This window comes from Danio rerio, chromosome 11 (assembly GCF_052040795.2).
Source record: "Danio rerio strain M-AB ecotype USA chromosome 11, GRCz13ab, whole genome shotgun sequence".
NCBI lineage: Eukaryota > Metazoa > Chordata > Actinopteri > Cypriniformes > Danionidae > Danio > Danio rerio.
Window position 1 is genome coordinate 2,126,580 of NC_141031.1, and position 20,554 is coordinate 2,147,133.

The 20,554-nt window shown below is 37.1% G+C and overlaps 2 protein-coding genes across 11 annotated transcripts in view; one reads left to right on the forward strand and one right to left on the reverse strand.

The window, feature by feature from the left end:
• The window catches only part of rbms2a (RNA binding motif, single stranded interacting protein 2a), a 608,287-nt gene that overhangs the window by 219,225 nt on the left and 368,508 nt on the right, over window positions 1-20,554 (forward strand). The gene's annotated exons all lie outside the window — the stretch shown is intronic.
• calcoco1b (calcium binding and coiled-coil domain 1b) lies at window positions 138-20,200 on the reverse strand. 9 transcript variants are annotated; one of them, XR_015501783.1, is made up of 14 exons: window positions 20,046-20,159; window positions 17,090-17,249; window positions 16,922-17,024; window positions 13,808-14,010; window positions 12,143-12,355; window positions 11,417-11,565; window positions 9,659-9,728; window positions 8,201-8,455; window positions 6,218-6,343; window positions 5,841-5,903; window positions 5,365-5,758; window positions 3,511-5,319; window positions 1,961-2,040; window positions 138-1,366 (listed from the first exon to the last, which is right to left on the reverse strand). XR_015501783.1 is itself a non-coding variant. In XM_087271915.1 (14 exons), exons 2-14 carry the CDS (start codon window positions 17,219-17,221, stop codon window positions 1,339-1,341), a joined length of 1,650 nt encoding a protein of 549 aa, XP_087128041.1. In that variant the 5' UTR covers window positions 17,222-17,249; window positions 20,046-20,200; the 3' UTR covers window positions 138-1,338.

Sequence of the window (20,554 nt, forward strand, 5' to 3'; positions counted from 1 at the left end):
ACGCCCCCTACTTAATATTCCATTTCAGTTAGAAGTCTCATCAGCATTGTAAATAAATGAAATAAAGCTGTTCAATAGAGATTTTTTCTTCTAATATAGTCTTCATGCACAAATGTACAAAGATTGCGAAAAACAACTGAAGAATAAACATGTTTATTAGAAAAATGGGAAACTAAGCACTTAAATGCCCTTACAGCTTTGTCAAGTCATATGGAATAAGCAACCATAACCAGCACACCTAACTATACAAAGAAAAAAAAAAACATTTACCGGGAAATAAAATGATGAAAGTCTATTTATTGTTTTAAGATCACTGTCCAGGGACCCTCATTATATATTTATGGGCCTCGTAAATAGCTCTGGGACCCACACATCAATGAAATGATTCACTCCTAAACAAAATCCAAAGTCTAATTTTTGCATAACAATTCATTCACATTATTTAGATTCAAAATATTGTATTATTGCACATGTATAGGGGTGTTTGACACAATCTCATAAAGCATTGTTGTTTTAAAGGGTCTGTAAGTCACTGCAAAAATCTAATTAATATTTCAAGAGTCCAAATGCACCAATAGTATCTGGATGCAGCCTTTATGATGCAAGCTGAGACTGCATCACTCAGCGATGCAATGTCAGATACATTGCACTCAAATGGAGCTAGTGACGTCACGGTCACGGGTAGGGTTAGGGGTGGGGTTAGGTGAGCCCATTAAAAAGCATTGGATGCAGCCCAGATTGCACTGCACCAGGTCTGCAGCCAGACCCCTTTCAAATGCAATGACTGTTTCATGAAGACTATTACGATCTGTGTTTAAATGAATTATTTGAGTCAGTGATTCAACAATATATTCATAAATACAGTCACTTTCTTCTTTTCCTAATCAATCAAATGTTGAATGAATTGTTTGAATTTATGATTCAATCAATCACTCATTAGCACAGGAATTTGCTGCCTCCTACAAGTGCTTTTTTGGTGTCAGATTTAATTATTTAAGACACCAGCACAGAAGCACACCCCACAAAATTATGTTTAATTTAAATTGCTGGAAAATACATGCAAAATCACACCCCTGTGCTCTGTCATGCGAGCAATGCTTCATGTTGAATTGTCTATAATTGGAAAAGTTGCATGTAATGTAACCGTCCTCTTAATGGAAACTCATTTGCGCTAACTGGAAAATTCACACCTCAGACATCACTCTTTGCATATATTAAATTACACCAGCTATAAAACAAGCCAGCTCAGAAAAATGTTTTGATATTTCACACTGTTCAGGAGCACATGATCCTCACGCGCTGATGTAAACAAGCCGCATCTTCTCCTCCGCCTATGCTTCACCACAAGGGGGCGTCAGCCAGAGCACTGAGGGAGGGGGAAACAGAGACGGTCTGAGCTGAAGAGAAAGAATTTGTTCACCCCAAAATCAAAACATCTGCAATCATTTACATACAAAAGAAGATCGATAGAAAGATTGTGGAAACCTGCAGCCATCAACTTCCATTTGTTTTTCCTACTATGGATGTCAATGGTTACAGGTTTCCAACATTCTTTAAAATATCTTCTTTTGTGTAGAACAAAAAACAGGTATAAATACTATAATATATACCATAATTTATACAGTAAGACACTGTGCTTTAGTATGGTTGAAAAACACTGTGGTAATAAACTACATTTAAAAGTATTGTATTGTTTTCATGTAAAACACGCTCGAGTGTTATAGTCAAAATTCAAGCGCTTTAAATGTCTGTCTGTGTCAATTTCTAGTTGTTTTGTAATAATTTGGCAATACAAATGACAAAAAAAGGGTAAAACTTTAGCAGTGTTACATCTTTAAACACTTTTAGTCGTTGACAATTAGATGGTAACTTAAGATGAGCCAGTGGCTAATTAAAGCAAATATGTCTGCAAGCTTAATTCGTAAAACAGAAAAGCACAGAATTTGTGCACAATAATCACCTGAAGACACTGTCTTTGGCTTCTGAAAGCATTTGGTCAGCAATGCCATTGGAAAAAGGCTGAACTTCTAGATCCTCTTGCTTTTTATAAGAGATTGAATAGACGGAAAGTTACTCACAAATGTTAAACTAACAAGTAACACTGATTTTTAAAGAAAAAACAAAAGCACTGTGTAGAGCTTTATATATGTATATATATATATATATATATATATATATATATATATATATATATATATATATATATATATATATATATATATGCATTACAGTGCTTAGCATATATAAGTACACCCCTCACAAATATATATTTTTTTTAATTCATGATTTTAATAGGAAACTATACAATATTATATTTGTCCATACATACAATAAAGTTCCAAAAACCATTACACCCAAATTTATATTTGATAGAAAACTTTTAAATACAAATTTAAGAAAGAGGAAAAACCAAGAGAAGCAAAAAAAAAAAAAAAAAATGTTGAATATTTAATTTTGTATTTGTTTTTTTTTTTGCAATATTTTGCTTAAATTTAATTGTATGTATATGTTTGGTGACTAAAATATTAATTTAATAAATATATCTGTTTATTAAATATGTTTTGTTTAAATGCCATTGCTTATATTCACTGAGAAATGGAGGAAAATATTCATTTTCAAAATGGGGCGTACTCAATTATGCCAAGCAATGTGTGCGTGCGTGTGTGTGTGTGTGTGTGTGTGTGTGTGTGTGTGTGTGTATGTGTGTATGTATATATATATATATATATATATATATATATATATATATATATATATATATATATATATATATATATATATATATATATATATATTTATTTATTTTTATTGTTTATTTTTTTCCAAGTTGCTGAACATATTTAAATGCTACACAAATGATACACAAAATGCCATTGTGAACTTGAAGGAAATTGACTTTACAGATCTGATCAGATCAGCTCCGAAAGGAACAATAGTGTATGCAAATGCAAAATCCATGTAGGGGGCAACAGCATTTTAGTATTCTGATTTTAAATACATATATATATATATATATATATATATATATATATATATATATATATATATATATATATATATATATATATATATATATATTTATTTATTTATTTATTTATTTATTTAAGTGTGCCAGGCATTTAAAAAAATTGCAGGATTTTCCCAATCAGACAGATGGAATTTTGTGTCCAAAACAGTTGCATCAATGCAAAAATGACCACTGAATCAACAGATTTTTGGTAAAATAGACTTTAATTTTAAGAATATTTAATTTTTGTGCTGCTTATTTCAATAAGGATTTATCCAAAACATTCAAATATTCCAAATAATCATACTAATATTCTTGTTTTAACAAGGAAACTAAATCAAACGTTTTGGTTCAATTCGTTCCTCAGTTTACTTCCTCCTCCCTCTTTCTAAGTTATCAATTACATTTACGTCATGAACTAGTCAATTTTCAATAATTAAAATCAGTCACATTACTTACATTTACATGAACTACTGATTACGATATATTTTTGCGGTACTCACCATCACATCATCCTCATTATCCTTTGGGTTTTTCTCTGTTGATTCATCATGTTGTTCACTGTCTAGTGCACTTAACGACAGCTCAGATGAAGACTCTAGTAGTGGCTTTTCGTCAATGGATGGAAGGCTATCGATGTAAGCTGTTAAAAAAATAAGATGATTTAATATAAAATCAGGACAAGCTCACTTTGACCAGAATTATACAGCAGGTAAAATAGGTATTTAACATATTATGATTTCTCTAGGTAAATATTTCTCTAAAGAACATAAAAATGATCCAGATTTTGGTAAAAATCCAAACATGTGAACAAACAACAAAATTAGGAAAATTAATTATGTGTTATAACAACGAAATGACACAAGAAGAGAGTACTGAACTACCCAAATGTGTTTAATGCTTTATATAAAAGGCTTTTTAGGGATCAACATCTTCAAGACGGCTCTCGTATGGAGAAATGAGCCACAACGGAGTGTGATTTTTCCCCCCAGACTTCAACTTGATCGGTTCTGTGGGTTTCATCTATAATTCTGATCTTCAGCTCATATTTTCTATTGGGTTCGGATCAGGTGATTGGTTGGGCCATTCTAGCAGCTTTATTTTCTTTTCTGGAAGCATTTGAGAGTTTCCTTGGCTTGTTTGGATCATTGTCTTGCTGAAATGTCCACCTTTTTCTTCATCATTTGTAACTGAAGCAGCTAATATTCATTTACACTGATGATGGGCTGAATAATAATCAGAGATTTCAGCTGCTGTCTGGACTTTCCATGCCTTTTTACATCTTCCATTCTTCATGTGTTCAATACTTTTCTTTTTATTGCACATAACCTAATTACTAAACTAGTTTTGTTTTCTTTTGTACACTACCTGACAAAAGTCTTGTCATCGATTCTAGTTGTAAGAGCAACAAATAATAACTTGACTTCTAGTTGATCATTTGGGTAGATTTTTCCGATGAATCATCTGTTGATCTGCATCCTAATCATCACCAATACTGCTGAAGACCTACTGGAACCAGCATGGACCCAAGATTCTCATAGAAATCAGTCAAGTTTGGTAAAGGAGAAATCATGGTTTGGAATTCATTCAGTATGGAGAGATCTGCAGAGTGGATGATCAACATCAACAGCCTGAGGTTTCAAGACATTTGTGCTGCCCATTACATTACAAACCACAGGAGAGGGACAATTCTCCAGCAGGATAGCGCTCCTTCTCATACTTCAGCCTCCACATCAAAGCTCCTGAAAGCAAAGAAGGTCAAGCTGCTCCAGAATTGGCCAGCCCAGTTACCAGACATGAACATTATTGAGCACGTCTGGGGAAGATGAAAAAGTCCAATGAATTTTGGGACTCTGGGAGTCCTGCAAGAACGCTTTCTTTGCCATTTCAGATTGCTTATTTATATAAGCCACATCTGATAACAAATGATCAACTAGAAGCCAAGTCATAATTTGTGGTTCCTACAACTTGGATAGGCGACAAGGCGTTTGTCAGGTACGGTATGTGTCACAGACTCGGTCCCAGTCATTCCCCTCGCTGGCCAGCAGAGGTCATCATCACCGGACTATTGACATTACGTCATCCTTTTACACTGATTGCCCACACACCTGACACACATCCAGTTAATCACTCTCCACACACATATAAGCAGCACACACATGCTGCTTCATTGCAAAGTCTTGTTCTGCCCTAGCTAGCACTACTGAGCGCTCTCATCCTTGCCTGCTTTCCCGTTGTGATCTTGCTTCATTTTCTGACCCAGTCCTGTCTGCCGCCTGCCTTGCACCTCAGCCTGAATCCCGACTTTGATCCTCGCCGCCTCCCTTGAACTCTAGCCTGCTTAACGACTCTGATACTAGCCGCCTGCCTCTGACCCATGCCTGCTTACTCATCCTGTGTTTACCTGCCGCCAGCCCAATGACAATATAAAACTGTGTTTGATGTGAGTTTGCGCACGCACAACATTTGTGTGCTATTTGTTATTAAACTGTGGATCCCTCTGTGTCAGCCACTTTGTTACAGTATGCATGGATTGCTTTGGTTGTTACCCACATCTGGTACAAATTTCAAGTCAACAGCTCCTTTAGTACTATGTTTTGTAAGTAAATGGTGTTCACTACTTATTTTACCCGCTCTATGCAAGTAGGATTTTGCGAACTGACATATAGGCGTAGCCGCTGCCTCGGCCCATTTAGCATCTGTCTCTGTGTCCAGCCTCAGCTCCGGAACATGGATGTGATCTAACAGCTCCTGTTTGTGAATGAAAACACTACCGGTCACAACATGCCATCACATATAATCATACAGGTCGGAAATATTGACGCATTTAGACCTGTTTCTCCAGCTGATGTTGCTCTTGCTCCTTCTGCAGGGCTCTCAGACTGGCTCTCAGCTCCTGTGCACATGATTGAGTTAGGTAAATTCACCCTCAAGTCTCAGATTTTTAAAATCAATTGAACTATACAACAGGAACCCTGCACATTGATTATGAAGGCTGGGAAAAAAAAAAACACTAGTGTAAGCATATACGTGTGCATGTTATAGTGGTGTTTCATATCTATTTTGGTCAGCTTATTTACACGTGGTTTTTTTAGAGCAACTCTTGCCTCATACTTCCAGAGCAGAAACCTGACCCACATATGTGGACAGACAGCTCCGACTGAGGTGAAAGTTTAATTATAGGCCATGCATGTGTGGTGGGATATTTACCCGGTTACAGTCCTTCTCGATCCCAAGCTCCACTTCCAGCTTCTCACGCTCGCTTCTCTCCTCCTGGAGCCACTCTTCCTTCTTCTGGAGCTCACGGCTCAATTTCTGGACACGGTCCTTATCCAGCTTTACAGCACCATGAAATAAAAATATCAATTTTCACACTTAGATATTGTCTGACAAGTTTTAGCAGATTTGCCGTGTTGTTCCAGGAGAGAACCCTCGCTTGGAGATAATTAAGCCCAGGGCTTTCGCCTGGTCGATAGAGCATGTAAATGAATACGAGATCAGGTAGTTGCCAAGAGCTCCCTGAGGTAAAGGAAGAAAGGGGGAGAAGGGGTGGATGGAGGGTTTCTTCGGAAAAGGAAGATAAGGGAGTAATTTTAGCTTGGCTACTTATAGTGAGTTTGGATTAATCTGATTGGCTAACTAGTGATTGTAGATGAGGGACCAGCTGCGGTCAATCATATCACATGCTCCTCTCGAAATTAGTTTGTGAAACTTTACTTAATTTTTAAATTATTGTTAAATATTATTCAGCACAAATCCAGAATTTTCTCCTTTCTGTCTGCTCCTTCTGTGAAGGAAGTCTGTAGAAGCACAGGCCAGGCATGTCTTTATGTCAGTTAGTAACTCTATATCTTATTGCCCGCAAATTATCCAGATTTCTCACTAATAAAACAGAAATCACTCAGCTTGTGGGTCAGCAAGAGATAGCAATGCTTTGCCTTCTCATTTTGGACAATGTGAGATCTCTCAGATTTCATCTAAAATATCTTCATTTTTGTGCTGAAGACGAATGGAAGTCTCTGAGGATTGGAACAGCATGAGTGTGAGGAATTAATAAGAATTTTCGCTTTTGGGTGAACTAAGCCTTTTAACCAGGGGTCACCAATCTCGGTCCTGGAGGGCCGGTGTCCCTGCAGGGTTTAGCTCCAGCTTGCTTCAACACTCCTGGCTGGGTGTTTCAAGTATACCTAGTAAGATCTTGATTAGCTCATTCAGGTGTGTTTGATTAGGGTTGGAGCTAAAATCTGCAAGACACCGGCCCTCCAGGAACAAGTTTGGTGATCACTGCTTTAAACCCTAGTTTGCTGTTGGGGATGTGATTTTGAGTCTTAATTTGGTTAAACTTTCTCTGTGTTTGAGCAAATTGAAAGATTTTTGGTGACAAATTTTATTTTTAAACATATTCTGGAAAAATGCTTTGCAATTTTCCAAAAACCCAACAATACACTCTGGGCAAAGTGACTACCCTGTTGTTATGTTGGGGCTGTTTTTGCCCTATTGACTTTCATTATAGCAACATTTCTTTGATTGCAAATCCATTACACCATATAAATCATGCATTGTTGTTTGTTGCTGCTTTTTCCTGTTGGGAAAAGGTCAAATTTGAAATTTTTTACTATTGATCATCAGTCGCAGTGCAAAAAAAGCTTAGTTCTGCCTTCTATATGGGGCACACACCATAATCTGCTGTTTTACTCCACAGAACTCCATATAAAAGTCCAAAACTTGGTATCACTTTATTTTGATGGTCCATTTAAGTATTAGTAGACTGTCTGCTAAATATCTGCTGATTCTGCTCCTTCAACAGATGTTTAACTGACTATAAGAAGCTTTGCAAGTACATGTCAACTTACACTAACCCTAACCCCAAACTAACAGTCTACTTATAATCTAATGAGAATTAGTTGTAATGTAACTTAAATTCAACAAACAGACCATCAAAATAAAGTGACACAAAACTTGCCAATTGACGATCAACGGTAAACAAAAACAAGAATGCATGATTATACTGTGTCATGGCTTTGCAATAAAAAAATGCCATTATAATTGAAGTCAATGGGGCAAAAACAGCCCCATTGTAGTAGTCAATTTGAACAGTACAAAAGGGTTAAATTAGATTAACTACTGTTCTTGCTCTCTCGAATAATATTGGTACAAAATTGTCAATGGCAGTGAGAGAGAGGGCATATTTACTTCAGCACTCTGTCTGAGAGTCTCTCTCTCCTGGGCCCAGGTGGACTGTCCCTCTCGCAGTGCCAGATTGGCCTGGGACAGCTGTAAGCTCATCTGCGCAGACTGCAGCCGGACCTGATGCAGCTCTGCATGGCTGTGACTCTGCAAAGATCCCAGTTCACTCAGGTCTCTGCGCAGGGCTTCGGTGCTGCGCTCGCTGGCCTCCAAACGCTCCTGCAGCGTCCGCAGATCAGCATGCATCTGCTCATTCTCCAGCTGCACAACACATGTTAAAGTGCACATTAAATTAAAACTAACCATGTTGATTTTGTTAGCTCACAGTGCTAGTTTTGTGGTGAACAATTCATCTGTGCATGTCATTCAGACAAACAATGGTTCGCCTTTGTAATCTTCAATTGAAATCTGAAGATGCACTTCCTGTTTGTGTTCAGTTCATTTCTCAGATTAAGTCTGTCTGTGGGCGTGGCTAACATACCTAACCACGCCTCTTCAGCTGTCAGTTTTGACTACAAACAGAAATGGTGAGCAGGAGGAGTCTGTTAGGTTGTAATAACTCTCCCGAAACCCTTTCCCCCATCTTTCTGAATGAAATGCATACTTTACTACATCTCATCAGCTCGCAGGAGAAAAATACAAGCCACGCCCACTCATTTAATATTCTGTTTCTCTAGGAACTGCGTCACAATACAGGTAAAAAAAAACAGTTGCAGCTTCTGGTTCATGCAGACTTTAATGTTCACACACTGATCAGTCGTCATAGTTGGTAAAGGTAAAGCAGAGTGAATGAAAAAGTACAACAAATATATATATACATCTTTTTACAATCGAACAATTCCATGCTAATCTCAACCTTTCCATTAAAAAAGGTTTTCACCAAAATAGCAAAACCCTTTGTAGGTTTTTTGTGTGGGCTTGTATCCTACAGTACCGTAAAATACTTTTAAAATGTCTCTGTCAGTTCTCAAAAAATTATATTTGATTTACCAAAGTCACTCAAGTGCCAATTTCACATGTCACCTTCATAACGGAGATATGTCACATTCCTAACCCAGCTTTTTCTTAATAAATACAAAAATGTCGGTGACACTGTGTCTTAGTGGTTAGCACTGTCGCCTCACAGCAAAAAGGTCGCTGGTTTGAGCTTCGGCTGGGTTAGTTGGCATTTCTGTGTGGAGTTTGCATGTTCTCCCCTTGTTGGCGTGGGTTTCTTTCGGGTGCTCCCGGTTCCCCCCACAATCCAAACACATGCGCTATAGGGGAATTAGGTGAACTTAATTGGACATAGTGTGTGAGTGTGTGAATGAGAGTGTGTGGGTGTTTCCCATTACTGGGTTGCAGTTGGCGGGGCATCCACTGTGTAAAACATATGCTGGAATAGTTGGCGGGATATTTTTCTGTGGCGACCCCTGATGAATAAAGGGGCTAAGCTGAAGGAGAATGAATTAATTAATTACTAACCTGCAAATCTCTCCTCTCCGTTTCTTCATCTCGCCTTTGAATGGTCATCTTTTTAACTCTTTCCTTCATTCTGCACAGAAGACATTTTCCCTGTTAACCTCAGTTTAAAGGGTTAGTTCACACAAAACTGAAAATCAATTAAAAATAGAGCTTTTTTCTTTCAGTCAAACCCAATCTAAGCTATATTCAAAATTTTATCTTGTGCTTTTCCAGCTGTACAATGGCATGATTTTTAGCAGTCCAAAACTGCTTTGTGTAACTTCCAGTTGTAATGTGAAGCGGACGCTGACAACAGGATCCAAATGCAGAGTCTTTATTGAATAGAGAATGGTCAGGCAAGCAACAGTAAACACAGGAGCAAACAGATGCATAAGTGCAATCCAGAGTCGTAGTCAAAATAACAGGCAGATGGTTAAAAAGGCAAGCAGCATATAATGTAAACAAACAAAACAAAGCGAGTGTCAAAAACACGGCAAGGCAAAGCAAGGAAAACGCATCATAATGTTCCCTCACAGTTCAACGAGACTCAGCAACTTCTGTTTGCTTGTGTGCTGACTTTAGAGTCAATGTAATCAATGAAGACTTGGAGCAGGTTTGTGTGTGTGTGTTGCATGACTGGATATTGTAGTCCACAGATGTCAAACTCAGTTCTAAAAGGGCCGCAGCTCTGCACAGTTTAGTTCCAACCCTAATTAAACACACCTGATCAAACTAATTGAGTCCTTCAGGCTTGTTTGAAACCTACAGGTAGGTGTGTTGGAGTAGGGTTGGAACTAAACTGTGCAGGGCATCGGCCCCCCAGGAATTGAGTTTGACACCCCTGTTGTAGTCCATATACCGGCAGATTTGTACACTCTCAGAAATAAAAGTATGCGAGCTGTCACTGGGGTGTTACCTTTTCAAAATCGGTGAGTTTCCCAGTGATCTGTAAGGATTAGATTGCTGGTGATTGTGACGCCAGTGAATGATCACTGTCGTCTTCTTCTCCTTCTCTTTAAGCTTCATATTTTAGTGCATTATCGCCACCGAAAAGACAGGCGTGATTTATTTTTATCTTTTGAGTTTGAATTGCAAGAACAGTTAAAACAAATGTGGAAGTTTAGTCTTGTCCAACTGGTGCGAAAAAATGCCCCTCATAAAAAAGAAGAAGACAACAGACAGCAGTCACCAGAAGTCAGACAAAAATGTTTATAAGGCTTTTAACATTTGTCTTGCAAAAATGCATGGATTCCCTAGAGATCTTTATTGACCCCCAGAGCTGTGTGAGGCAATTTATTCATGATGAATCCACTTTATAGGATGTCTTTTGGACTGTTGATAAAAAAAAAACATTCGACCCCATACAGAAATATGATATATGGCCATATATGAACAAATATGGAAAGTTATAGCTATTTGAACATGTACATAATTGCAATTCCAATGGATGATGTATGTGTGGGTATTACATATGCATAATGAATATATCATTCACACACATATATTATGTCAAAACAAACTTTAAAACTATGCTGGATGCATTTAATCTTTGCCCAGCACTAATATATTTAACGTATATTCCTATTTATCACATTTTTATGGGTCAAGATCATTTCTTATATGAATCTGATTATTAGACTGAAAGAAGAAAGTCATACACACCCAGGATCCCATGAGGGTGAGTAAATCATGGGATATTTTTTAATTTTTGGGTGAACTGCCCCTTTAAAATGTAAGTTTTTCAGATATTATAAATAAAGCATAATATGTCCAAATCACCTTTCAAGCTCCGCCTCTATGTCCTGTTTTTGTTGAGTCAGAGTTGCAGAATCCTGCTCCAGTTCTTTGATCCGCTGCTGGTTTTCTGCTCTCTCAGCTAATAGTGCATTGAATTCAGCAGACATGCTTTCACTGCTGCTCTGCGCTTCCTGATGAGGAATATGATTTTAGGGTTTCATATATATATATATATACAGCTGAACTCAGAATTATTCGCCACCCCTGTGTATTTTACCCCAATTTATGTTTAACAGAAAGATTTTTTAATAACTGATTTCTAATAACTGATTTCTTTTATCTTTGTCATGATGACAGCACATAATATTAGACTAGATATTCTTCAATATACTAGTATTCAGCTCAAAGTGACATTTAACTTAATTAGGTTAAAGTTAGGATGATTCGGCAAGTCATTGTATAACAGTGGTTTTGTTCTGTAGACAATCCCAAACAAATATTGCTTAAGGGGGCTAATAATATTGATCTTAAAATTGTTTTATAAATATTAAAAAATGCTTTTATTCTAGCTAAAATAGAACAATTAAGAAAAAAATATTATAGGAAATACTGTGAAAAATTCATGACTCTGTTAAACATCATTTGGGAAATAATTAAACAGAAAAAAAAATCACAGGAGGGTTAATAATTTTAATTATAATTAATAGATGCTGTTTTTATTTTTTGTTTTCGAACACCAATTTGCTATACCTTATATTATATCTATACCTTGTGTTTTTGCTCCAGTTCCTCTGTTTTTTCAGTGCTGTGCCTCAGGTTGGTTTTGAGCTCCTCAATCTGACTCCTCATGTCGCTTCGTAATATTTCAAACTCATCTCTGTCTGTCTTCCACCTCTGCCGCTCATTTTCCACATCTCCGTTCACAGCCTCAAACTTCTTATGCAGCTCATGCAACTCACGCTGACATCCTTCCAACAGATTCTGGAGGAACATTACCAAAAAAAGAAGAGAATGAAGTAATGTTACAGCATGACAGATCCAGCGACTCAAATCTGACACTAAATCCTAAAGTCTAAAAAGAGGATTCGTGTAGTAGTTCCAAACCTTTCATAGCAGAACAGTGGAGCATTTTAGAGTAAAATACATCTATGCTTCACTACTGAACAATTCAGCTACTTTCCATTTCCAGTAGGTAGTGTTGTCACCTCACAGCAGGAAGGTCGCTGGGTTGCTGGTTCGAGCCTCGGCTCAGTTGGCAATTCTGTGTGGAGTTTGCATGTTCTCCCTGCGTTCGCGTGGGTTTCCTCCAGGTGCTCTGGTTTCCCCCACAGTCCAAAGACATGTGGTACAGGTGAATTGGGTAGGCTAAATTGTCTGTAGTGTATATGTGTGTGTGGATGTTTCCCAGAAATGGGTTCCAAATAAACCTGTACCACATGTAATTGGACTGGGGGAAACCGGAGCACCCAGATGAAACCCACGCGAATGCGGGAAGAACATGCAAACTCCACACAGAAATGCCAACTGACCCAGCCAAGGCTGGAACCAGCGACCTTCTTGCTGTAAGGTGACAGCACTACCAACTGCGCCACTGCATCCCCCCATTTTCTGCTTTGTTGTATGAATTATACAGAGCAAAGGCAAGGAGAACATGCAAACTCCACACAGAAATGCCAACTGAGCCGAGCCGAGGTTCGAACCAGCGACCCAGCGACCTTCTTGCTATGAGGCGACAGCACTACCTACTGCACCACTGCGTCGCCAGTTATTATGTTCACAATAAATATTCAAGAGCTTTCATGGGGCACTCCCAAGAAACGGACGGGCCCTGAATAAACTACTATGATCACCTCAGGTATAGATTATGTGCTTTATTCAGTAATAAATGCTCTCAACATGAGTTTAAATACCATTTTACATCACATTTAATACTATACTACTGAAAGCAGCAGCAGACAGTTCACCTCAGACCATGAAAATAAAATGAACGTCAGAACTGCGACTCAGTGCAAACCAACAACCTCAGTTACTCAGTAGCCTTTAAATAATGTTGAAGAGGTTAAATATGTATTCATTACATTATAACCCTCACTATTTCATCTGGAGTGCTGATGTTTTGAATGAATGGCTGGTATTTAAATGTTTCTGTTGTGTCACGTCGCGTTTGGTGCATACAGACATATTGTAGTGTAGTTAGGACATGGTGTAAGCTCATAATTTATAAGTGCTAATAAACAGTTATTATCTTAATAATAATCAGGTAATAAGCCAGTAGAAAATGGTTTGAATTACCAAAACACATGAGGGAGAATAAATAATGATTCACTTTGTTGTGTGAAATATCCCTCTGAAGCCTTTGGTATGTAAATAAGAACAGGGTTAATTGAAAAGCACTATCATTAGTCGAATCTTCTCTCAGATATCTTGATATACCTGCAGGATCAGAGCTTTTGGGACTACCAGCAGCAGGTCATCTCCGTCCTCTTCTCCCTCTCCGCTTTTCTCCAGTGTAACCAGTTCATCCAGAGGTCTCGGAGCGGCGAAGGTGAACTGAGAGCTGATTGCACAAACGTCGCCTCGTTCATCCACATACACGAACTGATACTCCTCCACACCCGGAATTGGCAGGTAAGATGCTGAAAGATTGCAGGAATAATGATCATAAATATCAAAAACAAGACACGCATAAACAGCCTGGTTGGGACATCAGGCATTTGCAATAGTGTTGCAATAGTATCAGATGGCTGATCATGAGTGTTCTTCTTCTACCAAGAACTGCAGTTGTTTTTGCACTTGACGTTTGAGAGCATGTGATATGCAAATGGGTCCAATTATACACAAAGATTTGGGATCAGTAGTTTTTTAGTTTTGAAAATAACACTATTTTTTTTTTACCAAGGCTGCGTTTAACACATCAAAAATACAGTAAAAACTGTTAAATTGTGAATTATTATTATTACAATTTTAGCTATATATTTTTATTGAATGTAGCTTCTAATTTAATATATTCCTTAGATTTAAAGCTGAATTTCCAGCATCATTACACTGGTTTTCAGAGCCACATGATCCTTCAGTGATCATACTAATATGATGATTTGCTGTCCTGTTAATATTGATTGTTATTGGAGCAAAACTATTAGTAAAGATTCATACATTTATTAGTGTTAACTTGTGAAAATTATGTTTTTCCTGCTTTCAAGTGTGGAAATCATAGTGTGGATAAAACAAAGCATTTTCAAGACTGACAATAATAATAATATTATCATTATAATCATCTTTTTATTATTATTATTTTTAAGCTTTTTTTGATCATCATGTTATTTCTGAAGGATCATGTGACACTGTAGACTGGGGTAACCATGCTGACATTTTGACTTTAAATCAAAGAAATAAATGACATTTTAAACTACATTCAATAGAAAATCAGTTATTTAATTTTCAACCCTGGCTCATTCTGAAAATGTACCCCTGTATACATTTCTGGAGAGCGTTAAATGTGTCCCAGGAGCGACGTTTTTTTTCTTTTCTTTTGTAGTTCTTGTTTTCGCAAATCTGGCAGATGTGTAGCCTTTTCCGATCTCAAATTTCTCTTGCGAGTGTCATTCACACTTGCTGTTCTTGTATAACTCCACCAGAGGCTGCTGCTGACTGACTGACCAATCTTCCCACCCTCCTCCTTCCCTGAACCCAACCAACAGTGTTTTTAAAAAGCATTGACTGTCCAGTACCCACCCCCTTCCCTAAACCCAATCGGCAATGTTTACAAAAGCAAGAAAAGCCCCCGCTGCAGCCTGATTTTTACCACATTTTCAGATTGTACCATTTTCTCACCTTGTTATTTACTTGTTTATTTTATTTTTTTGGCTTTTGTTTCTGTTTTACCTGCTTTCTGAAACCGTTCTTTGCTGGACTTGAACCCCCTTATGTATGTATATAGGGCTACATTTTGAAAATGAGCCTGTTGCTCATATTGCAATAACATTTTTTTTTTTTACAATTTTAAAGTATTAAATGTATTTTTGATTAAATAAAATGTATTTGAGAGAGGAATAAGCACATCTTTAATTGTATAATAAACATTAAAAGGTCTAAACTTTAATTGGAAAGTTTAAGTTTAGTAAGTAGTCAAACGACAACTAAAACCCCATCTTTTCCATGATTACCTGAGCACAAAAATTAATAAATATATATATAATAAATAGGGATGTAACGGTATTGTAAATACCGTCATACCGCAATATTAAATTTTTTCGATATTACCGAAGTCGCATGACTCGGTAAAACTATAGGTCTTCTGAGAAAATTTGCTCAGGCGAATAAAGCGAACGGGAGGTAGCTGGAACTTCATTTCCCATCAGCCCCGGCGTGGCCATAATCCTTTGCGGTCTGTTGTCGCTACAGATCCAGTAATGCGGAAATGGAGTGTGCTGCTAGTAGCGGAGATGAAAAAAAGATGGAAATGATCGAACCTAAAGCGGGTGTTGTCGCCGCGCGCGTGCTGAATAGCGGTGCTGTCGCGCGCGTTCTGATCAGCTGTGTTGTGGCGCGCGTATTGTAAAGCGCCGAGGGGGGGTTGAGCGCGCATACTCAAGAGAGGTGTTATCGCGCGCCTACTGAAGGGCTGGACTGGACGGAGGTTGTGTCGCGTCGTGGGGGCACTTTTGATCGTTTTGGAAGGGCATTTTCTATCCAAGACTAAAAAGGGCATGTGCACTGCACAGGTTGAGCCCTATGTGTGCACGTGCCAGCAAGTTGGGGAATACGACTAATAACAGTCATGGGGACTGCAGAAACACAGCACACTGTTCAGATTGATGCAGACATTGACTTGTACCGCAAAGAGATCTCTATCTCACTCATGGTTTGTCCTCTCAAGTGGGGGAAAGACAATGCACAACGTTACCCCACTGCTGTCAACATGGGCCAAGTCATATCTCTCTTGTCCCAGAATCCTCAGTCCCAAATGAGAGGGGTTTTTTCTGTTGCAGGGGACATTGTAAATACTCAGAGATCCCAGCTTTTACCAGATTATAGTTATATGATAATTTTCCTTTAAACCCATCTCTATCTAAGTGAGTGATTAAATGTTAAATGTGATGAGTTTTTAACAATACTAAATTGAAACTTTATTTTTTTACATGGTTTAATAATTTTTTGTTATTAAAATTGAAGTTCCTGTTTCAAAGCTTACAGATAGATGGCTAATTTGTATGTCATTGACACTTTTGGCACTTTTTTGGAGTATTTTCAAAAGTTTTTTTTTTCCTGTAAATGATTCAATAAATACCGTACCGTGACATTCATACCGAGGTATTACCGTACCGTGAAATTCTGATACCGTTACATCCCTAATAATAAATAAATATCCCCCCTTCTTACTTTAGCTCTCAATTCTCTAAACACAAACAGTTCCTTTGTATAAGCAGCTCTTGTTGTGTGGATTGCCTCTTCTTGTTGAATCGCTGAATGCCTCTACCTGCACCTAAATGTAGATGTGTGTATAAACATTGATGTATAAAAAATTTCTTGCATCAAATGTAAACATACGGTGAAAGGCCACACTGCAATTTGCATCTGCTCCTTTTTGGTAGCCTTCTGGCGCAAGAGCCCAAGCAAAAGTGTAGTAATCTTTCACAGTCAGCCATCCCACCTGAGAAACAAGACGAGTTATATGAACTGAATTTGTGTCAGACACTGAGTTTAATTAAGATTTACCTTAAAAAGACCAATCCAGTCCCGACTGCTCCAGTCGTGTTGACTGCTGATAGTGTATCGACAATCCACTCTCGTCTGTGAGAAATAGCTCACAGCAACATCTCGGAAATGCACAAATCGCTTTTCTTCCATAGCTATAGCTAAAAATCAGGTCATATGACTGAGAAAGAAACAAATGAGTGAGAAAAACTGATGTTTAGCGTCAAACTTTAACCCTCCTATTAACCTTTGATCCTGCCTAATTTTGTAAAATTGGTCAAGTAATATGTCTTATGTTGACTTTGGTGAGCTTAAATATCCCATGTCAAAATTACTAAGTACTATTCCTTCATTCATTTTGCCTGATAAACGGGGGTCCAGAAGCAGAAGGAACCGCCTAGCAAATACTATAGTGTTTTTGAAACCTTTAATAATAAAGTATTTAAAAATTGATCTGTTGTGATAGTTCTATACACTTTCAGAAATAAAGGTATGTGAGCCATCACTGGGGTTGTACCTTTTATAAGGTACACATTTGTACTTTAAGGGTCCATATTGGTACATTAAAAGTATACATTAGTCCTTACAATTTTTAAGAGAAACATTTTTGTACTTCTTAGGTACTAATATGTACCCTTGAAGTATTAATATAGACCTTTAAGGTGCAAATTTGTACCTTTTGAAAAGGTACCAAACCAGTGACAGCTCACGTACCTTTATTTCTGAGAGTGTAGTTGCTATTGTAACTCAACAATTAGTACAAATTAATGAGCCAATACAGCAGTTTTATGACCAACAGGATGTATTATACCACAATATATCACTGCTTACAATAGTAAAAAGTAAATAAATAATATTTATAACAAATAAATAAATATTTATAATAAATATAAATATAATATTATAATAAATATAATACAGTATTCATCAGCTCACTGTAGTTAAACTACAGTATTATGTCAACTATAATATATACAGTATAATACGTTTCATGATAAAAAAAAAAACATTAAGTATTTACTAAAAAATTACTATAGTATTTTTTTTAATTTGGGCATTAAACATGCATTTACAGATGGTAAATATTGAATTGGGTCAATTTGTCTTTTATTGACAACTTAACCCTCTAAAAACCACATGAAAAAATATTACAGTAATCATTAGCAAATACTGTAGTGTTTTTAAAACATATTATATTCAAATGAATCTGTTTTAGGACATTACAGTGGCACAGTTATAGCACGATCGCCTCACAGCAAGAAGGTAGCTGATTTGAGCCCCAACTAGGTCAGTTGGAATTTGTGTGTGGAGTTTGCATGTTCTCCCCGTGTGGGTTTCCTCCAGGTGCTCCGGTTTCCCCTACAGTCCAAAGACATGCAGTACAGGTGAATTGAATAAGCTCAATAGGTAGTGTATGTGTGTGTGTGAGAAAGAGTGTGTATGGGTGTTTCCCAGTGCTGGGTTGCAGCTGAAAGGGAATCTGCTGTGTAAAACATATGCTGGATAAGTTGGTGGTTCATTCCGCTGTGACTAAAGGGACTAAGCCAGGGGTGTCCAAACTCGGAGAGCTGGTGTCCTGCATATTTTAGTTCCAACCCCGATTAAACACACCTGAAGCAGCTAATCAAGCTCTCTCTAGGTATACTGGAAACTTCCAAGGAGGTGTGTTGAAGGAAGTTGGAGCTAAACTATGCAGGACACTGGCCCTCTAGGACCGTGTTTGGACATGGACACCCCTGGACTAAGCCAAAAAGAAAATGAATGAATGAATCTGTTGTGGTAAAAACCCAATACAGCTGTAAATAATGTCACGATACACAACAGTTTACTGTAGTAAAAACTAGAGCATGCTACAGTATCTATCAGCTCACTATAGATAAAACTACAGTATCCTGTGAACACTTTAATATGTACATTATAATACACTTTACTCTAGCGTGGTTCATGTTTTAGTTTTGTTTACTATAAATTTGCTATAGTATTTTCTCCTGTACGACTAAAACACGCATTTACAGATGTCAAACTGACCCTGCTGGACAATAATGGATCAGATGTAAATGATCCCTCGACATGTTCATTCTTGGGAATGTGATTCAGCACAATCATGTTTGTGTGCTCAGCTATATTTAGTGTCTTTCCATTAAACTACAAACTACAGCCATGCTTGACGCTGCAGGAGGCCGCTATTAGATTTCCATGTGTTGTGAAACTGCATGAGAGTGCATGGGGCAACAGCATTCTTTCTCTCAACGTCTACGAGTCAAATACAAGCTGGAGTCGTCATCATTTCCAGATCTTCAGTGTTAGCAATCTTTTTATTTAAGCATAAGATGTAATAATCTATTTTAAAATCTAGCCTTCAGATATTAACACATTTCGTAATAGTAATAGTTTAAATAACTCATCTCTAATAACTGATTTCTTTTTTCTTTGCCATGATGACAGCACATAATATTTGACTACATATTTATTAGTATTCAGCTTATTTAAAGGCTTCACTAGGTTAATTATGGTAAAGTTAGGGTAATTAGGCAAGTCATTGTATAACAGTGGTTTGTTCAGTAAACAATGCAAAACTAATATTGCTTAAAGGGGCTAATGATATTGAGCTTAAAATGGTTTCCATAAAATTAAGAACTGCTTTAATTCTAGCCGAAATAAAACAAATAAGACTTTATCCAGAAGAAAAAATATTATATGAAATACTGTGCAAAAAATTCCAGGCTAATAATGACAACATCATGGCAACAAAAATAATAATAATAATTTACTGAGACCTTTTCAACCATTCAAATGTCAGATTTAATGACATTCCTGCATTTAATAGACAGCATCCTCCATGTGATTTACAATGCAATCCATTTTATCATTAATTATAAATTAAACAGCAAAATTAAAACATTCGGTATGACTTATTTTAGTTTACATCTGCCTTTAATCAGCATGCCTTTAAAACAGAAATAAATCTGACTCTTACCTTAATACAAAATGAGGCTGATGGCAGATTCAGATCACCTGAGATATGTTGTACATGTGCTAATGATCATGACGAGACTTAAGATGAGTGTGTGAGTTTAACAATAACAAAAGCACATGCTAATGAACCGCCCCCTTTGGTGCACTCTGGGTAATGAAGTCCAAAATAAGCAAGATCCCATTACTCTCAGACTTGTTTGTTTCGATAATGCAGGTGTATGATATTAATACATTAACTTCATTTTTATAAATATGCTAATTTTACTCACTTTTTAACAATAAAAGTAAACTAATCTCTATTTCCAGTACACCTTTATTATATATATTCCCAGCTTTTCAGTATCTAGCAAAATGACAGTAACTAAAATAGATCTGCTCTTCCAGACTCGAGTGTGTCTTCTCAATTCAATAAGGCTATAATTGAAAATTTTATAGACTTAATGAAGCACCAAATATTGTAATAATTATTGTAATTGTAGTAATTATTTGAAAAGAGATGTGCTAAAATAG